Source organism: Branchiostoma floridae, chromosome 7 (assembly GCF_000003815.2).
Source record: "Branchiostoma floridae strain S238N-H82 chromosome 7, Bfl_VNyyK, whole genome shotgun sequence".
Lineage (NCBI taxonomy): Eukaryota > Metazoa > Chordata > Leptocardii > Amphioxiformes > Branchiostomatidae > Branchiostoma > Branchiostoma floridae.
Window position 1 is genome coordinate 1,421,724 of NC_049985.1, and position 24,156 is coordinate 1,445,879.

Genomic DNA, 24,156 nt, shown 5'->3' on the forward strand with positions numbered 1-24,156 from the left:
TTTTGATAAGGAAGAAGCTGCTGTAGCCCCACCGGACGAATTTACAATTTAGTCTTTCGGAAGGGACGTAAAACGGGGGTCTGGTGTTCGCCTCAGCCTCATTACGCAAAAATTGGTACCTACTGGCTGCAAATAACACACCAGATGTATTATCATTATTTATCAAACATCTGCTTGGAGATTGAACACACTGTGTACATGACACAACGTGAAGGAACGTGGAGGTCAGGTGGGACAAAGGTCGTGTTGTTTTTGCGATGCCAACGACCATTCTAGTCGAGATGGCCGGCGCTCGGGGTCCCCGTGTGTTTGTCGTCTGTACAGCGGTGATCCTGGTTCTTACAGGTAGATCAGGTGAGGGTGGGTTTTACGTTAATCTCCAAGCAGATCCTACGGTAGCATGAGATAGTATCAAAAGCTGCAGAGGAGTGAAGTCGGCCCAGGAGTGTGTTTGGCTATCAGTGGCTGATGACTCCCTTTGGCCAGCTGTATTCTTTAGCCAGCTTTGATACTAACTTATAAATCTGCCTGGAGATTAGGTTTACTTCTTCAACACACAAATTCACCTTCAGCTGGCAAGGCTAGCAAAACGATGCTTCAGAAACTTTTGTTTAATTTTCCTAATCGTCTATCTGTGCAGTGAAGAAAAGGGAAGAACTCGAATCGTCACTTCTGACATTTAGAGGGAAGTATAATTTCATGACGAATGATTCCAGATTTTAGCGTCTTATTTAACGAGAACTTGTAATGATATTGACCGATTTGAATTCCAGACGCCGCTGTCGTCTCCACCACTCATGGCGACGTGAGAGGTTCAGAGTTCCTGACCTCCTCTGTTGTTGGAAATGCCGTCTTTGACCGCGTCTTCACCTTCAAGGGGATTCCTTACGCCGCTCCGCCTGTGGGGCACCTCAGGTGGGTGTTTGGTGAAGGAAGTAAAGAACAAATGGGTTGTTGAATACTTACAATAGGTGGGCTGACTACTCTCTTTTGGCAGCCAGGGGCTGAATTGCGAGGAGCTTACAATAGGTGGGGCTATATCGCAAGTGATTTGCGAGTTGCCATTTGGCGCCACTCAGGTGACCTCAACACGACAGTAATTTCTATCACAAAGTCACGTTGATGAATAAAAAAATCAACAAATGAATGATACATAGTCCACAGGTGTGACAAGTGTGGGCAAATGGCTAGCAGTGTGCGAAACAAATGTCCAACCCCTTTTTAAAGAAAATCGTAAAATACACATTCTGTCCTGCATCATCCTTATATAAGATTCCATCTGAATTTCCAAAGAAACGGGCAACTGTAAAACAGCCTGGAACCCTGCCAAAAGTGGACCCTGTGCGCCTACGCAGAATAATGACCTTTGCCAAGAGCATCTCCTCTGTTCTCCGCTAGGTGGCGCCATCCCCAGGACCCCGCCAGCTGGACAGGTGTCCGTGACGTCACAGAGTTTGGGTCCAGATGTCCCGGTTTTGAGTTCCCGCGGCCTGATCCGATCTACGCCGAGGTTCTTACATCCAGCAGTCTCGCCAGTAGCGAGGACTGCCTGTTCCTGAACGTGTACACTCCAAACGTGTCCACCACTGCCAACCTGCCTGTGAGATATGTTACTAGTAAATAAAAGGCTACATGATGAGCATGGAGACATTATATTACTGTACAGATGTGCATAAAAGCCCTTTCACAGAGATCAGAACGCATGTGCGCCGACAAGAATTCTGGGTAATATGTTAAAGGTAAAGGTACCGGAAAAAGAAAACAAAAACCGTCTGGTCGTGGTTATACAAATCGAAACACTGGTCGAGGCATGGACTTATAAAACATTCCACTCAAAGGAATTTGCCACTGATTCGCTGGGTCTTCTTCAACTGTCTGACCCAATCACTGTGAACACGTGTCACTCTGTACATGTGACCTCAGCAATGGGTCTAAAATTTCGTTAGAAGCTGATATCACCCCCCGTCTCGGTTGAGAGAAGGTTGTTATGCCCTGATGTAGATGACCTGCTTTTTCCTCTCAATGTAGTCCAGCAAAACTGTGACCCGGGGACTACATTTAACTCAGATTGATCTCTTTAAATTGTATCTTTCCAACATGCATGCTTCATATAGACCACCTTCTGTTTCAGGTGATGGTATGGATCCATGGCGGGGGTTGGGTACGTGGTAGTGCCGACACCTACCCGGCAGAAATCCCCACGTCACTCCATAACGTCGTCATGGTAACTATCAACTACCGGCTGGGTAACCTGGGCTTCCTGCCGACCCTGGACGACGACGCACCGGGCAACTTTGGTCTCTTGGATATGGTTTGTTTATTTACTGCCAATAAAAGTTTCCCTTTATCACTTCATCCCAGGGGAATGGTTGTCCGTCTTTATGTATCTTTACACCGCTGTCTTTTGATATTGCCTCAATCGTGAATTTGTTCAGAAGATTTAAATTTTCTTCAAGGGATGACTGTTTTTAAACGTAAGGTACATACCTCCAAATTTTTGACGGCTGACAGTCCATCTTGTTCACGGAGAGTGGCCTAGTCTCGATCTCGTGAGAGAGCACGAGACTAGGTCCGGCTTGCGTAGATCAGTGTAACTGTATTCATGCGTGACTGATGAACCTCTTCAACGTTGTCCAGAAGAGTTTTCTCAGTACCCTGTGACTTTTCACATTGCCCTAACATGACCCCTACACTGCATTGTCACAGATAAAGTCTCTCCAATGGGTTCAATCCAACATCCGGAACTTCGGAGGAGATCCCGACAGAGTTACCATATTTGGGGAGTCAGCTGGAGGCATAGCCGTCTCCCTGCTCGTCATGTCTCCCATGGCAACGGGACTGTTCCACCGGGCCATCTCTCAGAGCGGCGTGGCGGGAGTTCCAGTCGCACAGAAAGGCGACATCACACAAACACAAAACCTCGCTCTTAGCTTGAACTGCAGCACGGACTCCTACGATGATATGATGAGCTGTCTGCGAGGGTATGTTGTCTGTGGTATTCCTTCTTCAATCAGGTACAGGCCGATTTAGATAGGGGTTGAAGAAAGACAGATGTAGCTACAGCAAGGAGGCTGAATAACCTCCTTGGCTGCAGAATGTCCTTACCACTGCAGTGACAGAACACAATAACAAGTCGATATGCGTTCTTGACTTATAAGTCAAAGTTTCAGATTAAGGCTTAGGTTATGACATATAATTTTTTTTGAATTTCGAAGCCAACAGTACATAATACCGAATACCGACAGTACATTACGTAGCTAGTTTGACAGATGTTGCCATTTTGATATTAGTTGTTCATTGAATTTGAAGATGATGAGTATCGTTTGTTTCTGGCAGGTTACGGAGTGGTGACGTCATGAAGATTGCGCTTCCGTGCATAGTCATCGATGGCAGGTTCCTTTTACAAAGTCCTTGGGTAAGAATGATGTTTGATTTTTTTAATTCAACTTAGGACAGACTAGGACGATGTGTCCCTGCTTTCAAGTTCCTAACTTATTTTAACAGTGCCACTTACAAAGTGCAGTCATAAGGTAAATGTAATATTTTACCCATTCCCAATTACTCAAGCAACTGGATAAAATTTTGGAAACGGTCAGGCGCATCAGACAGCATCCACTGTCTTTCGTCAGTGACACTGAAAAGATCTGTTACTCTTACAATGAATTGATACTCAATGTCTTTTATTCCATTACAATTAACGTTATGGACATTCTTGAACTAGTCGAACTTTGATATCCAACATAAAAAATTGGACTCACCGAAATTTTCGACTGAACAGCTCCAGTCTTTAAGGATGAACAATCCACTGATGCCGTGACGTCACGTTATGCAGATAGAACACGTGACTCGGTGAGCAGTGGATCATAAGTTACAGTACGTCTATGGCGTCCACCGTTCAGGGATGGTTGTAAAGCCCTGATGTAGATGAAAATGTGCCTGAGTCTTTGATTTCTGTTGGATATTACAATTCCACTAGTTCAGGAATATCTTCTACCAACATCGATGCACTTTCAAGTTATAACGTTATGGACACTTTCGTACTAATCTAAATTGTTGTTATATATCACAGGATCTGATGAACCACAAGTTCATCAACAGGGTGGACTACTTGCTGGGGAACAACAACGACGAGTTCGGGTTCTGGTTCTGGGTCACGTGGACGTCAGGGGCCCCGTACATTGACGCAGACGGGATGACCTGGGCAGAGTTCGAAAGGTACCTGTCGTACGATCTGCAGGAGATCACCGGATGGTACGAGGTAAGAGGCTCTTGCACTGCCTGGGTCTAGCATAATTTAGTAATAGTAACGTCTGCAGAATACAGACTAGTTCGTTGGACAGCTTCTGACACTGTGGAAACAAACGAAGCTCTTCAGAGTCCCCGTGAGTCCCTAACTCACGGTACACATCTACCCAGAAGGGACTCTCATTCGTCCCTTAGCCTGATTAATCAGCCGTAGGGGCAGCACAACATGTTATGCTGTATCAATAAGCATTTTGGTCCCCTGGCGGCGCCCATCTCCTCTCCGGGGCATGGTGAATAATGTAAATCACCATATGGCTGATACGACACGAAGGTTCGCCAGGCCTCCGTCCGAGTGATTTGTAGTGAATCAGAAAGAATGGTTTGCTCCATCGTACACCGCACCATCGCACGTGTGGGGGTTCTTTAACGTGAATGGGGTGTGTCTCTCTCCATACACGGGACCTCCATTTAACTTCCTATCCGAGGGACGGCCCTAGCCGAAGCTAGGTACTCATTTTAACTTGAGTAAAGTGAGGAAAGTCGTGTAAAGTGCCTTTCCCAAGGGCACAAGATCTGTAACACGGCAGCCGGATTCGAACCCACAACCTCTCGGTGCAGATCCGAACATGCTGCCACTGCGCCACGCGGTCCCACAGAAGGGACTAGGGGAGCTAAACAGAGCCAGGAGTAGATAGGAGCAGAGACAATCTACTAAAATGGGGACGGTTGAACTCAGCCGAGTGTCGTTGTGGCCACCTAACCCAAACCATGGGACACATTACACAGGACTGTGTATTAGGCCCCAACATCTCCAACCGGGACCTGCTAGAGGCGAACGAGAAGGCCGTGGTCTGGCTGCAGTACTGGCACGGAACGATATGATGACGATGACAGGATCACTCGTTTGAAACTCCTTCTCCTCCCTTATCCCACAGGGCGGCAATATCGACGCGATCCTCCAGCCTGCGATAGACCAGTACCTGGACCCCGACATGGCGGACGATCCGATCTACCTGCGTGACCAGTACCTCAGGCTCCTGACGGATGTCTACTATACCGCACCGACATTCATGATGGCGCAGGCACAATCAGTCATGCCGGCAGTGGCGTGGGAGGGTAGGAGAGTCTCATGTTCTTGTGGTAAAACAGAAGCTAGTAAAAGGAAGAATTGTATGACTTCATATCATTCTCATATTCGAATTAGTGGGTATATTACGAATGCTGAGAAAGCATACTTGATAAAATATCACAGTGTTTCAGTGACAGACCCTTCTAAATTTGTTGTTCTGTCTTGACAGCAACGACAATGGGCTGTCATTCTTCGGTCATGTCAAATTACGACATACATACGACTGGCAAATGGCACGTGTTGAAATCATTGTGCAAGCTCAACCTATGATTGCATACAGTCTGTAGACAGATCATCTGTGCTCTTTGTCGCTTCCCATGCAAAGAAAAATCTAACATCAATTGTTAGTTGCATTAGAAAAGTTTCGAGTACTTTCGGTAAATCCTGATGCTGAATTGTTTCTCTCCGCAGCCTCCAGTCGAGTGTATCAGTACGAGCTGCAGCACAGCGCGTCGGTCTTCTCCTTCCGTCCGCCGTATGTAGGAGCTGACCACCTTGAAGACTTATTCTTCATGTGGGGCATCCCCCTACTGCGTGACGACAAGGGTTCGTATTGGAAGTACAGCTTCACCCAGGAGGAGAGGGACCTGAGTCTGGACATGATGGCGTACTGGGTCAACTTCGCCACCAACGGGTGCGTGGATATTTTGAAATCCAAAATCATATCCATTTGCTTGAGTAACTGCTTCTTGGAGTAAAGATGTGTTCACTTTCTCTTTGTTTCTGTCTTTCCTCTTTTTGTTTACAGAGACCCCAATGACTCGTCAGGAGCAGTGCGCATGCGTGACATGGTCCACTGGCCACGTTACACTTCTTCATCCCAAGAGTACCTGAAGCTGGACGTGACGTCATCTGCTGACGTCAGACTGCAGTCCCGGATGAAGTTTTGGAACGAGGAGGTGCCGAGGCTGATGGGAAAGGATGTAACCACCGGCAGCGGCGGGACTTCGTGTAGCCTTTCTGTTCTGGTGTTTACGTTTGTTGTTTCCTGTCTGTTGTCCTGACATGTTTTGAAACGAGGAGGTGGCGAGGCTGCTTCGAAAACATATCCACTCTGAACGTGCCAGCCATGGGACTCGCGAGACTTTGCGTAGCCTTTCTGTTCTGGTGTTCACGATTGTTGTTTCGTATCTTTTGGCCTGAGGTTCTGATCACAGTCGTCGTAAGGCAGGTGAACGCAGCAAATCGACGGCATTCTTGGGGCAGTAGTTGATCTGTATTTAAGGCTTGCCAGTATTAGAAAAAATGTGTATCAACTCCATTGATGTTATTTGCGAAATACACATAATGAGTTCATTCTATTCGATTTTCTGTTTCAGATGTTTCTTTTACTGTGAGGAGGGTAAAACTGAAATATTTTGGTCCTTTATCGAAACCATACACATATATTCCACTTACAACTTACCCATCGCCAAGACACTTTTTAAACACCAGCATTGTTCCAATTTTGCGGCTAAGCTGACGAAGGACAACCATTTGATTTGTGTTATACACCTGCCTCAATAAACCCAATTATCCATCTACATGTAATCATCTTCACTATATTGCAATAAAGCCTATAGCTGAACATCGGTTCATACCATTATCGGGTCATCATAAGATTGAACAAATTCTAAAGTCCATACTCAGAGCATGCTTTGGAGTCCCCAACAACTTGGATAAGGTCCACTTGGTCGTCAAAGGCAACGATGTTTCAAGAAGCATGGCAGCTCTTCCTTCATGCAAATTTGACGTTTAAGGACGGTATGCTGCTGTCTTGTCAGTCAACATATGAAGCCTTGGTTTTGGATGGTAAAGAATCTTCAAGCAGATGTTGTGTTGGAATATAGTTTGTTGACAGTCCCGTATTTCTGACTTCAACCATTCAACCGTTACTTCGTTGGCAATCAGTAAACAATCTTGACGCAATGCAAAGAAACAGACACCGTTGTGAGGTGGAATAAAGGTCGTGTTAGTGTTGGTCCTGTCCCAAAGAACATTCCTGACGACATGGCCGGCATGTACTATACCTCCCGGGGATTCTGTGTGTTTTTCGTCTGTGCAGCGGTGATTTTGTCTCTTACAGGTGGATCAGGTGAGGTTGATTTTACTTCAGCACAAAAATCCACCTGTTACTCTCTACAAGCGAGACACAATCTGTCAATTCGATATTAGGCTACGGAGACCAGTCATACTTCCTTTAACTTGACGCGGCGTGTTCCTAAGACATAACGCCCAAGAACTAACATTATACGCCCACGTACATGACTTGAAAAGTATTGATAGTTCAGATAGGCTGTATCATCGTAAGCTTTTAGTCCGATTTAAAAGTGTACTGCATATGTGAAGGTGAAAGGTTGCGTAATGTTACTGAACAAAAAGCTTTGACACAGTTTTCAGCTGAGCTACATTTACTCAAGGTTGTGTAAACGTAAACATAGGCCATAGCCGAGAAAACTTATTTGTAAGGAAATATTATTTTTGCAGTGAAGAAAACAGAATCACTTCGAGTCTTACGAGTCTAACGTAAATAAAACATGATTTTGTGATCCATTGTCGAAGATTTTCCAAATTTGAGAGTCCTTTTCGACGAGAAAATGTGACGATATTTGTTCTAGACGCCGTTGTTGTCTCCACCACCCATGGCGACGTGAGTGGTTCAGAGTTCCTGACCTCCTCTGTTGTCGGAAATGCCGTCTTTGACCGCGTCTTCACCTTCAAGGGGATTCCTTACGCCGCTCCGCCTGTGGGGGACCTCAGGTGAGTGCTAGGTTGACAAAACAAAGAACAAATTGGTGGAATACTATTTATTCCATAGAATACAAAAGAACCAAATAAAACGAATAATTGATAGTTTTCATGATGACGTTGAAGTAGACAAGTTTGACATCGCGGGGTCAAATTGTTACGTGATTGAACCAGGACCTGGGATACAGAATTTACGGAGTAGTGGTCTTACAGACATGTCCAAAAGTTAAGTATAAACAATTTGAATACGGCGGAACAGCATAACGACACCGCCATTTTTATTCTGATGACGTCACGTTAGGAAGTGACTACGTCAAACAAGGGGTATACAGAAAATGGGGCCAAATTTTTTTAAACGTAATCTATGCACTCTCGCATTCATTATCTACATTTTCACGGTTTCCGAAAGTCTTAAAGAGACCAAAATTGACGCCGAGTGTAATAGTGACCTTTGCCCTGAACATCCCCTATCTTCTCCGCTAGGTGGCGCCCTCCCCAGGACCCCGCCAGCTGGACAGGTGTCCGTGACGTAACAGAGTACGGGTCGAGATGCCCACAGATCGAATTCCCGCTGTCTGGGACGATCTACGACGCCATTTCCGTTCGCAGTAACTCCAGCAGCGAGGACTGCCTGTTCCTGAACGTGTACACTCCAAACGTGTCCGCCACTGCCGACCTGCCTGTGAGATATCCTACCATTTGTTATATCTATTCAAGTTTGTCAATCTGCATTGGGTCATCTGCATATCAAAATTAGATGGTCACTTACCAAATGTGCATATTGGTGTGGCAAACTGATTTTGGTCAATGCTTTAGCCAGATGATTGAACCGAAATTCTGTACATAGAGACAATGCTTAGCTAATTCTAGATTAAGAGTAAGAAAGAAAAAAGGAAAGTGATCTCGATCCAGTTTTAGCTCACTCAAGAGCTAGTCTTCCACTGGTCGTGACAGAGAGGACAGACGCTATGTACAGTATTTACAGGTTCATTGTACCGGGGAAATTCCCCTAGCTCTTTACGACAAGCACAATTAACAGTGGACCACGGCTTAACGTCCTGTCCTAAGGACCGCAACCCTTTCCGGTAGCGTGCGCGCTACCTAAAAAGAGAGAGAGAGAGTAAGGGATTTAGAGGGATGGAGGGAGAGAGAGATGGACGATCGCGAGAGACAGAGTCATGAAATATACATTTTGGTAGGGAAAACCTAAATCTTGTATTAAAGGCACCACTCTTTTACGAATCAGCAAGGTCACTGAAATTCTATGAAATGGTAAACTACTATGGAAAGGTAAGAGACTGTTTTCCAACTCAAAATTGCACTCGCCAGCATTTGGGACTTCTTCACCAGCTGTCTAATCAAGTTATTTTGACTTTCTGCACGTGTGACCTCAGCAATGGCTAAAATGCTGCCGAAAGTCGATATCGCCCGACGTCGCTATTGAGAGAATGTTGGTTTCCCTGATGTAGATTACTTCATTTATTCCTCTTTTAAAGCAGTCCTGTTCATATATTCAAATATACTTACACAACCTCCGACGAATCTTTGTGACCCTGTATTTACATTGACCTATGGCTTTCTTCATAACGTATACCATCTGCTTCAGGTGATGGTGTGGATCCATGGCGGGGGTTGGTACTCTGGCAGTGGTGCAAGCTACCCGGCTGAGATCCCCACGTCTCTCTATAACGTCGTCATGGTAACCATGAACTACCGGTTGGCTAACCTGGGCTTCCTGTCGACCCGGGACGACGACGCACCGGGAAACTTTGGTCTCTTAGATACGGTTAGATTCTACCTAGATGTTCCCAATAAAAGTTTGTTTTAAAGTTTAATCCTGCAGGGGAGCGAGGTATTGTTGTGCCTGCCTGTTAGCGATGACTGTGTTGTCTTTTCTGCGATTCCTGCTTCACAAAGCATTTCTATCTTGAATATGATTAGAAGTTGCCTCAATCACCTGCCATTCATCACATTGACTACTGACACCTACCCTGTCCTGTCACAGATAAAGGCCCTGGAGTGGGTGCGAGGCAACATCCGGAACTTCGGAGGAGATCCCGACAGAGTCACCATATTTGGAGAGTCAGCTGGAGGCTGGTCCGTGTCTCTGCTCGTCATGTCTCCCATGGCAACGGGACTGTTCCACCGGGCCATCTCTCAGAGCGGCGTGGCGGGAGTTCCAGTCGTACAGAAAGGCGACATCAAACAAACACAAAACCTCGCCCTCAGCTTGAACTGCAGCACGGACTCCTACGATGATATGATGAGCTGTCTGCGAGGGTATGTTCGGGGGGTTTCTATCGTTAATTGATAATTAGTCCGAGTCGATTTGGAGAGGGTTGAAGAAAGCACACCTGTCATTGCTGCAGAGCGCCCAGACCTTTGAAGGAGCAGAACGCAGTTGGTCAATTTGCATGCTTGACTTAGAAGTTAAAGATCTAGATCACTGTACTTTGGTTATGATGTACAAATGTTGTTTGGTATCATAAAACTCCTACTTTATTGAACAAACCTAGTGCTATACATGCAGTTCTTGCGATATCATTCGATTCAATTCAATATCTATTGCATTGAACCAGCATCGCAGACGAAATGAGTCTTAACTGTGTAGTTATGACAATTTCTAGATTTCCACCATCAAAAATTTACAAATACTCTAAAATCCATTATTGACACCAATAAACAATTTTACGATCATTAACAATCACATCACATACTTAATTCAATATAATCTACGAGAAGGCGTCTGTTACGTTGTACAATATACGGTAGACATAACTGGCGGATAACTGGAATGGTAATGTAATGAGTAACTAGTATCTAACAGTCCGGCGAGCTACGGTACACGTGCGTTTTTGTATCTTGCAGTACGGCAATATGGAATGGCGAATTCATCTTCATGTTCATTGTTCAATCAAACAGACTATCTTTTGTTCTGGCAGGTTACCGAGTGACAACTTCTTGACGACGGTATTTCCCTCAGTGGTCATCGATGGTAGATTCCTGTTACAAAGTCCTTGGGTAAGTAAGAATGCTGCTTAATGTATTGTACCTAGCACACTTAGTATGTGCTGGACTTTGTGGATCGTAATGGCACACGTACGAAGCGCATCCGCTGAACCAATGGTATCTGGAACAGTTACCACCAGCTTGCTTTATACCCATGTTACATTTGGCGAAAATCGATCAGACGACGATTCTGTCCGAGCCTCGCTTATAATAATAACTTTATTGCACAACGTACAAAGTATGGCTTATATGTGATGGGGCGGTTTTCATGTCGTTGACTGCATTTCCACGTTGGCATTGGTACTGGTTGGTGTAAGTCGGTAGCTCCCCCCGTCCCGGTTTGATGAAGGTTGATTGGTCTTGATGTCTAATTACCCTCACCAGAAACTTTTTGATTGTCCCATATCTCGACATTATCCAATTAGATGGTGTTTCAAATTTACTCTTTTCTGATGGGACAATGTAAACTTAGCTTTTCTCAATAACGTTATGGAGAAAAACTTTCATGCTAATCTACGTTGTTGTGATCACAGGACCTGACGAACCACAAATTCATCAACAGGGCGGACTACCTTCTGGGCACCAACAACGACGAGTTCGGGTGGATGTCATCAGAGGCCCCGTATGTGGACGCAGACGGGATGACCAGGGCAGAGTTCGAAACTAACCTTCCAGAAAATCTACAACTGATGGTCAAACAGTACCTGGTAAGAGACATTTTGGCTGCCTAAATTCATTTGAAAACTACAGTAAAAGCTGAATCTAATATTCTAAAATAAATATGGACCCCATTTCACCTCTTCGCCAAATTCCTTCACCTATGATGTATCCCGCAGGGCGGCAGAGTTGACACGGTCCTCCAGCCTGCGATAGACCAGTACCTGGACCCCGACATGGCGGACGATCCGATCTACCTGCGCGACCAGTTCCAACAACTCCTGACGGACGCGTGGTTCGCCGCACCGACGGTCAGGATGGCGCAGGCCGAGGCAGGCATGCCGGCAGTAGCGTGGGAAGGTAGGGGAGTCTCACGTTCTTGTGGTGAAGGGAACAAACAGTGACACCATATCTAGCCTCGATCACCGGCGTCTCTAGGGCCTTGGCGGAAGTTTTTTTTTTTGTCGATTCCCGATTTTTATCCGGGAATACGACGGGAAAGGAAAATATGCCGGGAAAGGAAAAATGCCGGGAGAAGAATATATACCGGGGGGAGTGTACTGGAGTGCCCCCCAAAGAAAAAACTTCCGCCAAGGCCCTAGAGACGCCGGTGAAGGAGGCTACACCATATCATTCTTATTCATATTATGTATCCGTATCTATACAGTATATATAGCCGGTATAACAACCCTTTGTACTGTTACATACCAGCTTTACTTCGCAAGCACGCAAGGCAGCAGCTGGCTATATGACTCTGAATTCGAAGGACCTGTCACGTCTAACCTTTGCATTCTTTAACCTTTGTGCTATTTAAATGATAAACTATAGTCTATTATGCTTTATTTCAGTTTTACTTTCAGTTTATTAAACCAGGCAAGTACACATCGCCTACTGGATTATGATGCATCAGAAAAGTTTTAAGTTATCCGAAATATCAATGTTGACTTGTTTCCCTACGCAGCCTCCAGTCGAGTGTACCAGTACGAGCTGCAGCACAGCGCGTCGGTCTTCTCCTTTTTCCGTCCGCCGTTTGTCACGGGAGCTGACCACGGTGATGACTTATACTTCATGTGGGGCATCCCGCTCCTGCGTGACGACACCGGCGCCTCCTGGAAGTACAGCTTCACCCAGGAGGAGAGGGACCTGAGTCTGGACATGATGGCGTACTGGGTCAACTTCGCCACTAACGGGTACAGTAGTACACCTCTGCCTCCATGTCTGTCTTATTGTGTGTCTGTAGGTATTTGAATACACTGTCAGTAGAGTGGCGGAAAGTGAGTAGGATGTACATGGATCACCACAAAAGTGAGTGTGAGGAAGCCTCAGACATGTCAGGTCACGGGGTCAATGGAAGAGAGCACTAATTCACTGGGAGGTATCGTTTTTGGTCTGCCAGTCAATTTGTGGTTTTCCATTTGCTTGTCACCTTCAAAAAGTGGTCAATGGACACATTTGATGTTCATAAAAAAGCCTTATTGGCATAATGATAGTGGCTGAATCTGACTTTCATAGATGCCTGAGATATTTCTGTTTCTTTCTAAAGGGACCCCAATGACTCGACAGGAGCAGCGCGCATGCGTGACCTGGTGACCTGGCCACGTTACATGACGTCATCTCAATCCTACCTGAAGCTGGACGTGACGTCATCTGCTGACGTCAAGATTCGGGAGTCCAACATGAAGTTTTGGAACGAGGAGGTGCCGAGGCTGATGGGAAAGCATGTCCACAACCACCGCGCCAGCGGCGGGACTCGCGAGACTTCGTGTAGCCTTTCTGTTCTTGTGTTTACGTTTGTTGTTTCCTATCTGTTGTCCTGAGGTCCTGATAACAATCGTCTTGCGCCATGCTAATGGTAGTAACGTTAGTACCATTAGTACCATTAGTAACATTAATGAGTGAAGACCTTTATTGTACAGTTTTGCCTAACCGAGCTAAGTACAGGTCACAACAAGTCAAAACATATATACATATATAAATGTATCACAAATCTAGAACCTTCTACTTCAAATATAGAAGTTCGGCTTCTTCTCGCTTCTTGGTAATGGTGAAAATATAGGACTGTATGGGTTTAGCTATGGTTGGTTTGTCAAAACGCATGAGGAATATAAACTTGTCAGAGCTACCCATGTGTCTAAAATGAGGGAATCTACTTTCTATGTAATCAAATAGAATATTTCTATCATTGGCATACATATCACAATCAAATAATGTTGTTCTCATCCTTTGGGTTGAAATGTTGTAGCAACAGTGCTACCTCTCAGGAGTCCTCTCCATCGATTTCAATAAAATTGTCTTCCTCGTTTGTTTACAAAGGCGTTTTAATCTTGAACCTCTCATTATGTCCTTGGGATCCTTGTCGCTATTCCCAATGGGATGACTCCGATACTATTTGACAGTGTATTATTATTCTTTATTTCAGAGACTACAGGCCCACATCAATGCATACAATTAAAATCCGGGAGACAAATATATACATATAAATACAGAGTGGGTACAACTGATGAACTGAATGGAACAACCGATGGGATACAATATGGTGATGCTAAAGATATGTACAATGGGGTGGTTTGGGCCGCAGGGGTCAAACCATTTAATTAGCTGATCTCCGACCCCCACCAATAGGAGAGCAGTCGCCCCCAGATTTTCTAGAGAGAAGACACGTTTCTTCTAGCTCTCGTTTGTTCAAGATCGCAACCGAGAAAGCCCAGGTCGAAAAAGTGCCCAGGTTGTGGTGAACCGTCACTGCGAGGGCCTGGGCAACGTTTCGGAATCGGAGGTCAGCGATCAGGACGATCAGAAAAAAGACGCGCGGTTATCTACGAAGACGACACCTCCCCCGCCTGACCCGCAGATGGCGGCGCTACTAAGGCGGCGGGAGGAGTTACACCGGGCCCTGGATTTGAAGAAACTGCAAGACGAGGTAAAAGCGCTGGAGCTAGAGTTAGCAGGAGCCCATGCCAGCCTGCGAAACAAACCGTCGTCGAGGAAGCATTACCGCTTGTAGACAAGATCAACATAGAGTTGCCAGTAGTTACAGATAGTGAACATGTGTACTTCTGTATTCTTAGAAGACAACTATGCTGACTTCCACATGAACACCCAGACCTTGGTCATGTAAACTTGAAACTTTGAAACTTTATTCTCAATCAGCCTTGCAGTCCCTGTATAAGCTGAACTACATTGATTTTACACCACTCATAAAACTCGTCATAACACTTTAATCAACATCGTTATACTACCTTCTATGATTTAAGATAAAAACAGCATAAAATAATATCAAATATAAGATCTTTAAATTTATTAATATCAGCAGTTGAACAGTGAGCTTTGTAGGATAGAGTTCGTGGAATGAAGGTTCCATCTTTAGTTAGGCTTAGGTCACATTTCCCAACCGGAACCCTGCCGGGTTGTTTTGACAAACGAAACATTACAATGTATACCTAGAAATATACACATGAATCTTATTTTGACATTTTGTGTATTTTGATGCATTTTATATCATTCTTTTCGCTCCCGAAAGATGCCCGGCCGGGTCCCGGTTCAGAAATGTGACCTAAGCGTTAGTGGCGCACACGGGATGGTTGACATGGCAAAGGTCAGTAATATAAGCATACACCGAGAGTACATTTTTTATGTTACACAATGATCTAGCCTATCTAAGACTAATAGAAGGCCTTTTCTTCGGAAATATAAGAGATATCTTTGATTAATGAGACAGTGTAGTGTTCATTAAAATACATATGTGCCAAGTTCTAACTTTAAGTGATTAGGCTCTAACTTGACGTCATCAGACAACAAACTGGCGACATTGTTTGAAACTCGAGGTGTCGTCATGTTCTTTGTTTGAATTGGACTTTTTGTACACTTTTTGGACATAGCTAGCGGGGTACTTTTGGATGTTGTAACCTGTAATGTTCATGGATGAGGTCATGACATTTGCCTATCTGTTAATTGTTTTGAATATGATTTTGACTTATGTCCACTGGCCTAGATGTGAACGAAGTCGAGTGCGTAAAAAAATTATTTCACATGCATGGTTGTCCAAAGACTGTCGTCAATTTAACGTCCTATATTTCCGTGTATGCCCGAGAACTTAGGCAAAGACATAGAACACAACTAACATGAACGCGACTACAAAAGGGCTACGCGATGGCCCTCCATTGCTACCTGACCTGACCCCGAGGTTATGGACATGCTTTCCCATCAGCCTCGGCGTGTACGTAGCCGTATTGACTTCTTACGGTAGATCTCAAAGAAAACGGTATAGTAAAGCCGCGATGCGTTATATCAGCCTAAAAATGGTTCCCCGTTCTTGGAAGGGGTTGATAAGTCACGAGGAACTATTTTTGAAAGCTAGACCGCAGTTAGAAGTCATGTAATTACGCCTGAAAGTTGACCAATTTTCAGGGTTTCAGTGGTGCGTTTCGCTATTGTTTTCGGGACGAGTTACGCACTGCATGGGGTTTTCCGATATACCGGGTTATAGGATAAGGATCAACTGCTTCCGGGTCAACAATACTTATAGTGTAGTGTTGTTGCACTATCACCTGGCAGTAACTTTAACACATTTAATGGATTACTGTACTCTTGAGGTTGTTTTTACATACCATACTACAATGTAGAGGCTTTTCGTTATGGGGGAGGTTTATACGGAATACGGATAGACCGGTGCCATACTACAGGTTTGTAAAAAAAGTGACAGCCTGTACCAATGTCGAAGCTTTCCCGGCTATCAAGGCAAGTTTATACGGATGGAACAGAGACTTTCTACAATAAAGATTAGCACAGTTCTTGTCCTGTCGAGATTTTACGTTACTAAGGGAGTTGTATTCAGATACAAATGTGCCATACTACAGGTGTGTCCAAAAAAATTGACACAGTTGTGTCAATGCCCAAGATTTGCGTTCTTAAGAGAGGTTTGTATGGATCAAACAGAGACTTTTTACATGTGTATCATATAGAATGACACTGTTCTTGTCCTGTTAAGATTTTACGTTATAAAGGGAGCTTTTATTCGGATAGAACAGTGCCATACTACAGGTGTGTCAAAACAAATTGACACAGTTGCGCCAATGCCGAAGATTTCCGTTCTTAAGAGAGAAAGTTTGTACGAATGAAACAGAGACTTTCTACATGTGTATCATATAGAATGACACTGTTCTTGTCCTGTTGAGATTTTACGTTGTTGAGGGAGGTTTATTCGGATATAATGTCATACTACAGGTGTGTCAAAACAAATTGACACAGTTGCGCCAATGCTGAAGATTTGCGTTCTTAAAGGAGGTTGTTACGGATGAAACAGAGACTATTCACATGTGTATCATATAGAATGACACTGTTCTTGTCCTGTTGAGATTTTACGTTATTAAGGGAGGTTTATGCGGATGGAACAGTGCCATACTAGAGGTGTGTCAAAAAATTGACACAGTTGTGCCAATGCCAAAGATTTCCGTTCTTAGGGAAGGTTGTTACGGATGAAACAGAGACTATCTACATGTGTATCATATAGAATGACACTGTTTTTGTCCTGTTGAGATTTTACGTTATTGAGGGCGGTTTATTCGGATATAAATTCCATACTACAGGTGTGTCAAAATAAATTGACACAGTTGCGCCAATACTGAATATTTGCGTTCTTAAACTTTAAGAACGCAAATCTTCAGCATTGGCGCAACTCCGGAAGGTTGTTACGGATCAAACAGAAATTTTCTTCATGTGTATCATATACAATGACACTGTTCTTGTCCTGTTGAGATTTTACGTTATTAAGGGAGGTTTATGCGGATAGAACAGTGCCATACTAGAGATGTGTCAAAAAATTGACACAGTTGTGCCAATGCCAAAGATTTCCGTTCTTAGAGAAGGTTGTTACGGATGAAACAGACACTTTCTACATGTGTATCATATAGACTTACACTGTTCTTGTCCTGTTGAGATTTTACGTTATTAAGGGAGGTTAATGTGGATAGAACGGTGCCAAACTACTTTTGTGTCAAAAAATTTACAATTTTCATTCTATATGATACAACATGTAGAATGTTCCATCCGTATAAACCTCCCATAAGAACGGAAATCTCTGGCATTGGCACAACTGTGTCAATTTTTTTGACACATATGTAGTTTGGCATTGTTTTATCCGCATATACTTCCCTTACTAACGTGAAATCTCAACAGGACAACAACAGTGTCATTCTACACTGTACACATGTAGAAAGTGTCTGTTTCAGCCGTAACAACCTCCTTTAATAACGCAAATCTTCAGCAATGGCGCAACTGTGTCAATTTTTTTGACACACCTGTAGTATGGCATTTATATCCGAATAAACCTCCCTCAATAACGTAAAATATCAACAGGACAAAAACAGTGTCATTCTATATGATAGACATGTAGAAAGTCTCTGTTTAATCAGTACAAAGCTCTCTTAAGAACGGAAATCTACGGCATTGGCGCAACTGTGTCAATTTTTTTGACACACCTGTTGTATGGTACTGTTCTATCCAAATAAAACTCCCGTAATAACGTAAAACCTCAACAGGACAAGAACAGTGTCATTCTATATGATACACATGTAGAAGGTCTCTGTTTCATCCCTACAAAGCTGTCTTAAGATTGGAAATCGTCGGTATTGGCGCAACTGTGTCAATTTGCTTTGACACACCTGTAGTATGGCACTGTTCTATCCGAATAAACCTCCCTTTACAACGGTAAAATCCTAATAGAACAAGAAGTGTCATTCTGTAAGATACACATGTAGAAGTTCTCTGTTTCATCCGTACAAAGCTCTCTTAAGTTAGGAAATCGTCGGCATTGGCGCAACTGTGTCAATTTGTTTTGACACACCTGTAGTATGGCACCGTTCTATCCGAATAAAACTCCCGTAATAACGTAAAATCTCAACAGGACAAGAACAGTGTCATTCTATATGATACACATGTAGAAAGTCTCTGTTTCATCCGTACAATGCTCTCTTTAGATTGCAAATCGTCGGCATTGGCGCAACTGTGTCAATTTGATTTGACACACTTGAGTATGACACTGTTTTGTCCGAATAAAACTCCCTTTATAACGTAAAATCTTAATAGGGCAAGAACAGTGTCATTCTTTATGATACACATGTAGAAAGTTTCATCCGTATAAACCTCCTTTCAGAACGCAAATGTTTTGCATTCGCACAACTGTGTCAATTATTTGATACACCTATATATGGCACTGTGCTATCCGCATAAACCTCCATTAATAACGTAAAATCTCAACAGGACAAAAACAGTGTCATTCTATTTAATAAACATGTAGAAGGTCTCTGTTTTATCCGTACAAACCTGTCTTAAGAGCGGAAATCTTCGGCATTGGCGCAACTGTGTCAAATTGTTTTGACACACCTGTAGTATGGCACTGTTCTATCCAAATAAAATTCCTGTAATAACGTAAAACCTCAACATTACAAGAACAGTGTCATTCTATATGATACACATGTAGAAAGTCTCTGTTTCATCCGTACAAAGCTCTCTTAAGATTGGAAATCGTCGGCATTGGCGCAACTGTGTCAATTTGTTTTGACACACTTGAGTATGGCACTGTTCATCCGAAAGAAAACTCTCTTTATAACGTAAAATCTTAATAGGACAAGGACAGTGTCATTCTGTAAGATACACATGTAGAAAGTCTCTGTTTCATCCGTACAAAGCTCTCTTAAGATTGGAAATCGTCGGCATTGGCACAACTGTGTCAATTTTTTTGGACACAACTCACGGTAGTATGGCACATTTGTATCTGAATACACCTCCCTTAGTAACGTAAAATCTCGACAGGACAAGAACTGTATGTACTAATCTTTATTGTAGAAAGTCTCTGTTCCATCCGTATAAACTTGCCTTGATAGCCGGGAAAGCTTCGACATTGGCACAGGCTGTCACTTTTTTTTACCGACACCTGTAGTAATTGGCACTCAGGTCTATCCGTATTCCGTATAAACCTCCCTCGTAACGAAAAGCCTCTACATTGTAGTCTGGTATGTAAAAACAACCTCAAGAGTACAGTAATCCATTAAATGTGTTAAATTTACTGCCATATCACCGACTTAGGTGATCATATGTGCAACAACAATACACTATTAGTATGGTTGACCCGGAAGCAGTTGATCCTTGTCCTATAACCCGGTATATCGGAAAACCCCATGCAGTGCGTAACTCGTCCCGAAAACAATAGCGAAACGCACCACTGAAACCCTGAAAATTGGTCAACTTTCAGGCGTAATTACATGACTTCTAACTGCGGTCTAGCTTTCAAAAATAGTTCCTCGTGATTTATCAACCCCTTCCAAGAACGGGGAACCATTTTTTAGGCTGATATAACGCATCGCGGCTTTACTATACCGTTTTCTTTGAGATCTACCGTAAGAAGTCAATACGGCTACGTACAGGCACCTCCTCGTTCCAAAACTGCATCCGGGACTCCCGCAGTCTGACGTCAGCAGATGACGTCACGTCCAGCCGGAGGTACTCTTGGGATGAAGAAGTGTAACGTGGCCAGTGGTCCAAGTCACGCATGCGCGCTGCTCCTGTTGAGTCATTGGGGTCTCTGTAAAAGAGGGAGGGGGGTGAGAGAACCAAAAGATTAGAACCTCTTCGCACCTCTGCGGATGTCTGAACATGAGGCTGTACATCACTCGACACTGGTGAAAATGAGTACCTAGCTTCGATTAGGGATGTCCTGTCGGATAGGACGTTAAAAGTAATCTCCAAACAGGTCCTACGGTAGCATACGATAGTATCAAAAGCCGGCTTAGGAGTGTGTTTTGCTAGCGGGGATCTGCCTCCACTGAAACAGGGAGGAGCATGCAAATGGAAAATGGACACCTCTTGGCTGACTAGACTCCTTGGCCAGTTTGGTACTATCTTATGACATTGTAGGATCTGCTTAGAGATTAGTTAAACAGACGTCCTGTAGATGTGTTGGAGGAGAGCCGCACCTGGAGCACGTCCAACCACGCTTATTGGAAAGAGCATTGGGTTTTTACCGGCGTGAGCTAATTAAGGGTTAATGACCCACCCAGAGGTGTATTTGCATCGACACTGGTGTCGATTCATTCTGGCCAATCAGAAGGAGCTATATACACCGGGCTCCATCCCAAGCTTAGGATACTATCTTATGCCACAGCAAGGGCTGATTTGTGATTATAATGCGTTGGGTTTTCGGGGAATCAATTGAAATCAATTCCCAGTCGCCTTTCTTTACAGTTATTCTCGTAGTTGTCTTAGCGATGGGTAAGTTGTAACGCAGCATTCGTGTAATGTCTGAAAAAATGTCATACTTGAAATATGTGCAAATTGTTTTCAACCTTGCATGTAACTTTTATTAAATTTGAAACAAAAAAATTAAGATTTGAACTGACCAGGTATAATCCTGTTGCTTTTTATTTGATAAGCAGGTCTAACGTTAAATTGTCTTTATCATACGTTGTACAAGATCTAGAAGATTGATTAAAAAAGTCCAGAAGAAGTCACAATGTACCTGTGCGTATTTCGCATGATGAATTCAATACTATTGTTATTACGACTAATGTCAGCAGCAACGAAACGTGTTGGTCATATTCTGTAGTTTCCTGGAAACTCACTGAAGCTAGCAGATCTGCTACTTCTGATAGGGTTCCGTTATTAGGTACATGCTTTCTCCGTTAGTTTTGTCTATTGAATCAAATCTAATTACTATACGTCGCCATTGTTATGACTTCTAATAATGTATTTCGTTGCTAGTTGTTGTTTGTATGTTTTTTACTAATTCATTTCTAACTGTACCCTAAAGTTGGCCTTGTAAATTATGCATTGATTCTGCATGCCCTACAGATTTATTCTGTAAATCTATAATAAATGATAAGTAAATAAAATGTTCTATCCCGCGGATCGCGCTCACAAGAGGGTAAATGTGGACGTGATTGAACTTCATTCGTCACATTCACTGTCGTCCCAAGACTGAATAATGTCGTAAATTGGCAATCCTAAACCTGCCCTACGATTAGTAATGTCAATTAATCGAATTAGGCAAAGAGGCAACAAGCTTGAACCCTAGCTACAACAAAATAACTGCACAAAGGCTACCAGACCTAACACTGGGGTACACATCTTACGCAAACTAGAATTTGTGATTATAGAGTCTTTGGAGACTATCGCTACAGTGACGAAAGTAGCCAAAGGTTCAAAGTTCATCCGACCCGGCGGTTCGAACCTCCCTTCCCATCAGCCTCGGCACCTCCTCGTTCCAAAACTTCATCCGGGACTCCCGCAGCCTGACGTCAGCAGATGACGTCACGTCCAGCCGGAGGTACTCTTGGGATGAAGAAGTGTAACGTGGCCAGTGCACCATGTCACGCATGCGCACCGCTCCCGCAGAGTCATTGGGGTCTCTGTAAAAAAGAAGGAGAGAGAAAGACAGATATACAGAAACAGAGAGTGTGAGTGACAGAGGAATAGAGAGAGAATCAGAAGATTGGTATCTCTTTGCATTGAAGAGACCAGAGTATTATATCAGTTGTAGATCTAGAACTGTTATTTCTAAGAAATACGTTAGAATGTACTCACTGCAGCATATAAGATAGGCTCACTTACCCGTTAGTGGCGAAGTTGACCCAGTACGCCATCATGTCCAGACTCAGGTCCCTCTCCTCCTGGGTGAAGCTGTACTTCCAGGAGTTGCCGGTGACGTCACGCAGGAGCGGGATGCCGAACATGAAGAACACGTCATCACCGTGGTCAACCTTTACGTACCTACAGGTAGAAACAGTATAGGAGTAAAACTTTTTTTTTTATATCTAAGACGTCTGAAGCGATTTTTTATCTTCTTCCTGTTACTTCTACCCTGGGAAGAAGAATCCATTGTGACCCCGATGGCATCCCTGATGTTCACGTTCAAGGTTTTACCCTGGGTGACCAAAGACGGTGCGCCTAGGACATGCTAGCAATGCCCCGGTGCACGCATGCGCGCTTGAACTTAACACCCTCCTCACTAGCTGACCCTTGCTTCACAGAGTCTGGAGAAGGCCAGCTGGATAATGGGGATAGGTTACTTCATGTCATGCAAGAGAATCTCGTAAAATGATCATGTGTATAGCCCAAGTAAGTGTGTGCCTTTTTGTTTTAGTTAATATGGATATAAAAACGCACTACGTTCTTAAAAAAGTACCCCGTAGAGAGGCCTCCAGGAAGGATACCGAAGTACATACATATGAAATCACTTGTTAGTGGAAATATCAATATAACAATTTCCGAGCAAACGTTTACGTACGGCGGGCGGTAAGAGAAGACCGACGCGCTGTGCTGCAGCTCGTACTGGTACACTCGACTGGAGGCTGCGTAGAGAAGCAATTCAACGTTAATCCAAGAAACAAAAGGGGACCGAGTACCGAACCATGACGTACACGTGCGCCAACATAACTCCAATCTAAATATTGTCCATCGATTACAACTCTTAGCTCTCTACTAGAGAGATAACTGTAGAACCAATCTGAGATTGGACCATTACCCCGTTTCATCCGCTCATAAGTTTTCACAGATATTAAGGTCCAGGTCCGCACCTGAGCCAGAATTTTCTGTACTGGTACCCACCCCTACCTGGCATACCTGCCTGTGCCTGCGCCATCATGACTGTCGGTGCGGTGAACCACGCGTCCGTCAGGAGTTGGAGGAACTGGTCACGTCGGTAGATCGGATCGTCCGCCATGGCGGGGTCCAGGTACTGGTCTATCACAGGCTGGAGAATTCTGGCGACACTGCCGTCCTGAAGGATAATAGAGAAGAAGGACTATACAAAAGTCTCGATCATGGTCAATACTATTGTAGCCTGAAAGTCCATCGAAGAATTATTGAATTGCAAATGTATTGTATTTCTTATCATTTCTGATAATGTGTGTAGTTACTAGGTACTACGTACATATTTCTTCGCAATTGTGCCACTGAACTGTCGGCTATGGTACATAGAATAAATGAATCGCTAAGTAGGAATTATATTCCCCTTACCGGGTACTGGCCAGCAACTTGGTGCAGTTCAAACGGCAGGACAGTTTCCAACTCCGACCTCGTCATCCCATCTTCATCAACGTATTTCAAATGGTGTCTTTCTGAAAGGGAGAACCCGAACTCGTCGTTGTTGGTGCCTAGAAGGTAGTCCACCTCTTTGACCTGCTTCTTGTGCATCAGGTCCTACATTTCATAGAAAAAAAACACACTAAACTGACATGTGTATTATGGCTCTCGAGTCCTCTGGTTTTCTTTGACCACTTGTTTTACACGAGTAGAGAACTGGCAGAAGATTAGCTGCGGACGGTCTTTGGCATTTTGAATTTCTTTCAAAATACGTCAGGCATTGTCTCGATCATGGTTAATACTACTATAGCCGA

The 24,156-nt window shown here is 43.9% G+C and overlaps 2 protein-coding genes across 2 annotated transcripts; one reads left to right on the forward strand and one right to left on the reverse strand.

Annotated features, from left to right (window-relative positions):
- Positions 1–281: 281 nt before the first annotated feature.
- LOC118419253 (fatty acyl-CoA hydrolase precursor, medium chain-like) lies at positions 282–13,713 on the forward strand. Its single transcript, XM_035825601.1, has 10 exons — positions 282–354; positions 774–915; positions 1,399–1,600; positions 2,132–2,311; positions 10,107–10,381; positions 11,044–11,122; positions 11,644–11,817; positions 11,947–12,127; positions 12,729–12,957; positions 13,311–13,713. Exons 1-10 carry the CDS (start codon positions 282–284, stop codon positions 13,582–13,584), a joined length of 1,809 nt encoding a protein of 602 aa, XP_035681494.1. The 3' UTR covers positions 13,585–13,713.
- A 7,616-nt stretch (positions 13,714–21,329) lies between these two features.
- LOC118419254 (pyrethroid hydrolase Ces2e-like) lies at positions 21,330–23,480 on the reverse strand. Its single transcript, XM_035825602.1, has 4 exons — positions 23,381–23,480; positions 23,046–23,109; positions 22,370–22,528; positions 21,330–22,167 (listed from the first exon to the last, which is right to left on the reverse strand). Exons 1-4 carry the CDS (start codon positions 23,478–23,480, stop codon positions 21,960–21,962), a joined length of 531 nt encoding a protein of 176 aa, XP_035681495.1. The 3' UTR covers positions 21,330–21,959.
- Between the last annotated feature and the right edge of the window lie 676 nt (positions 23,481–24,156).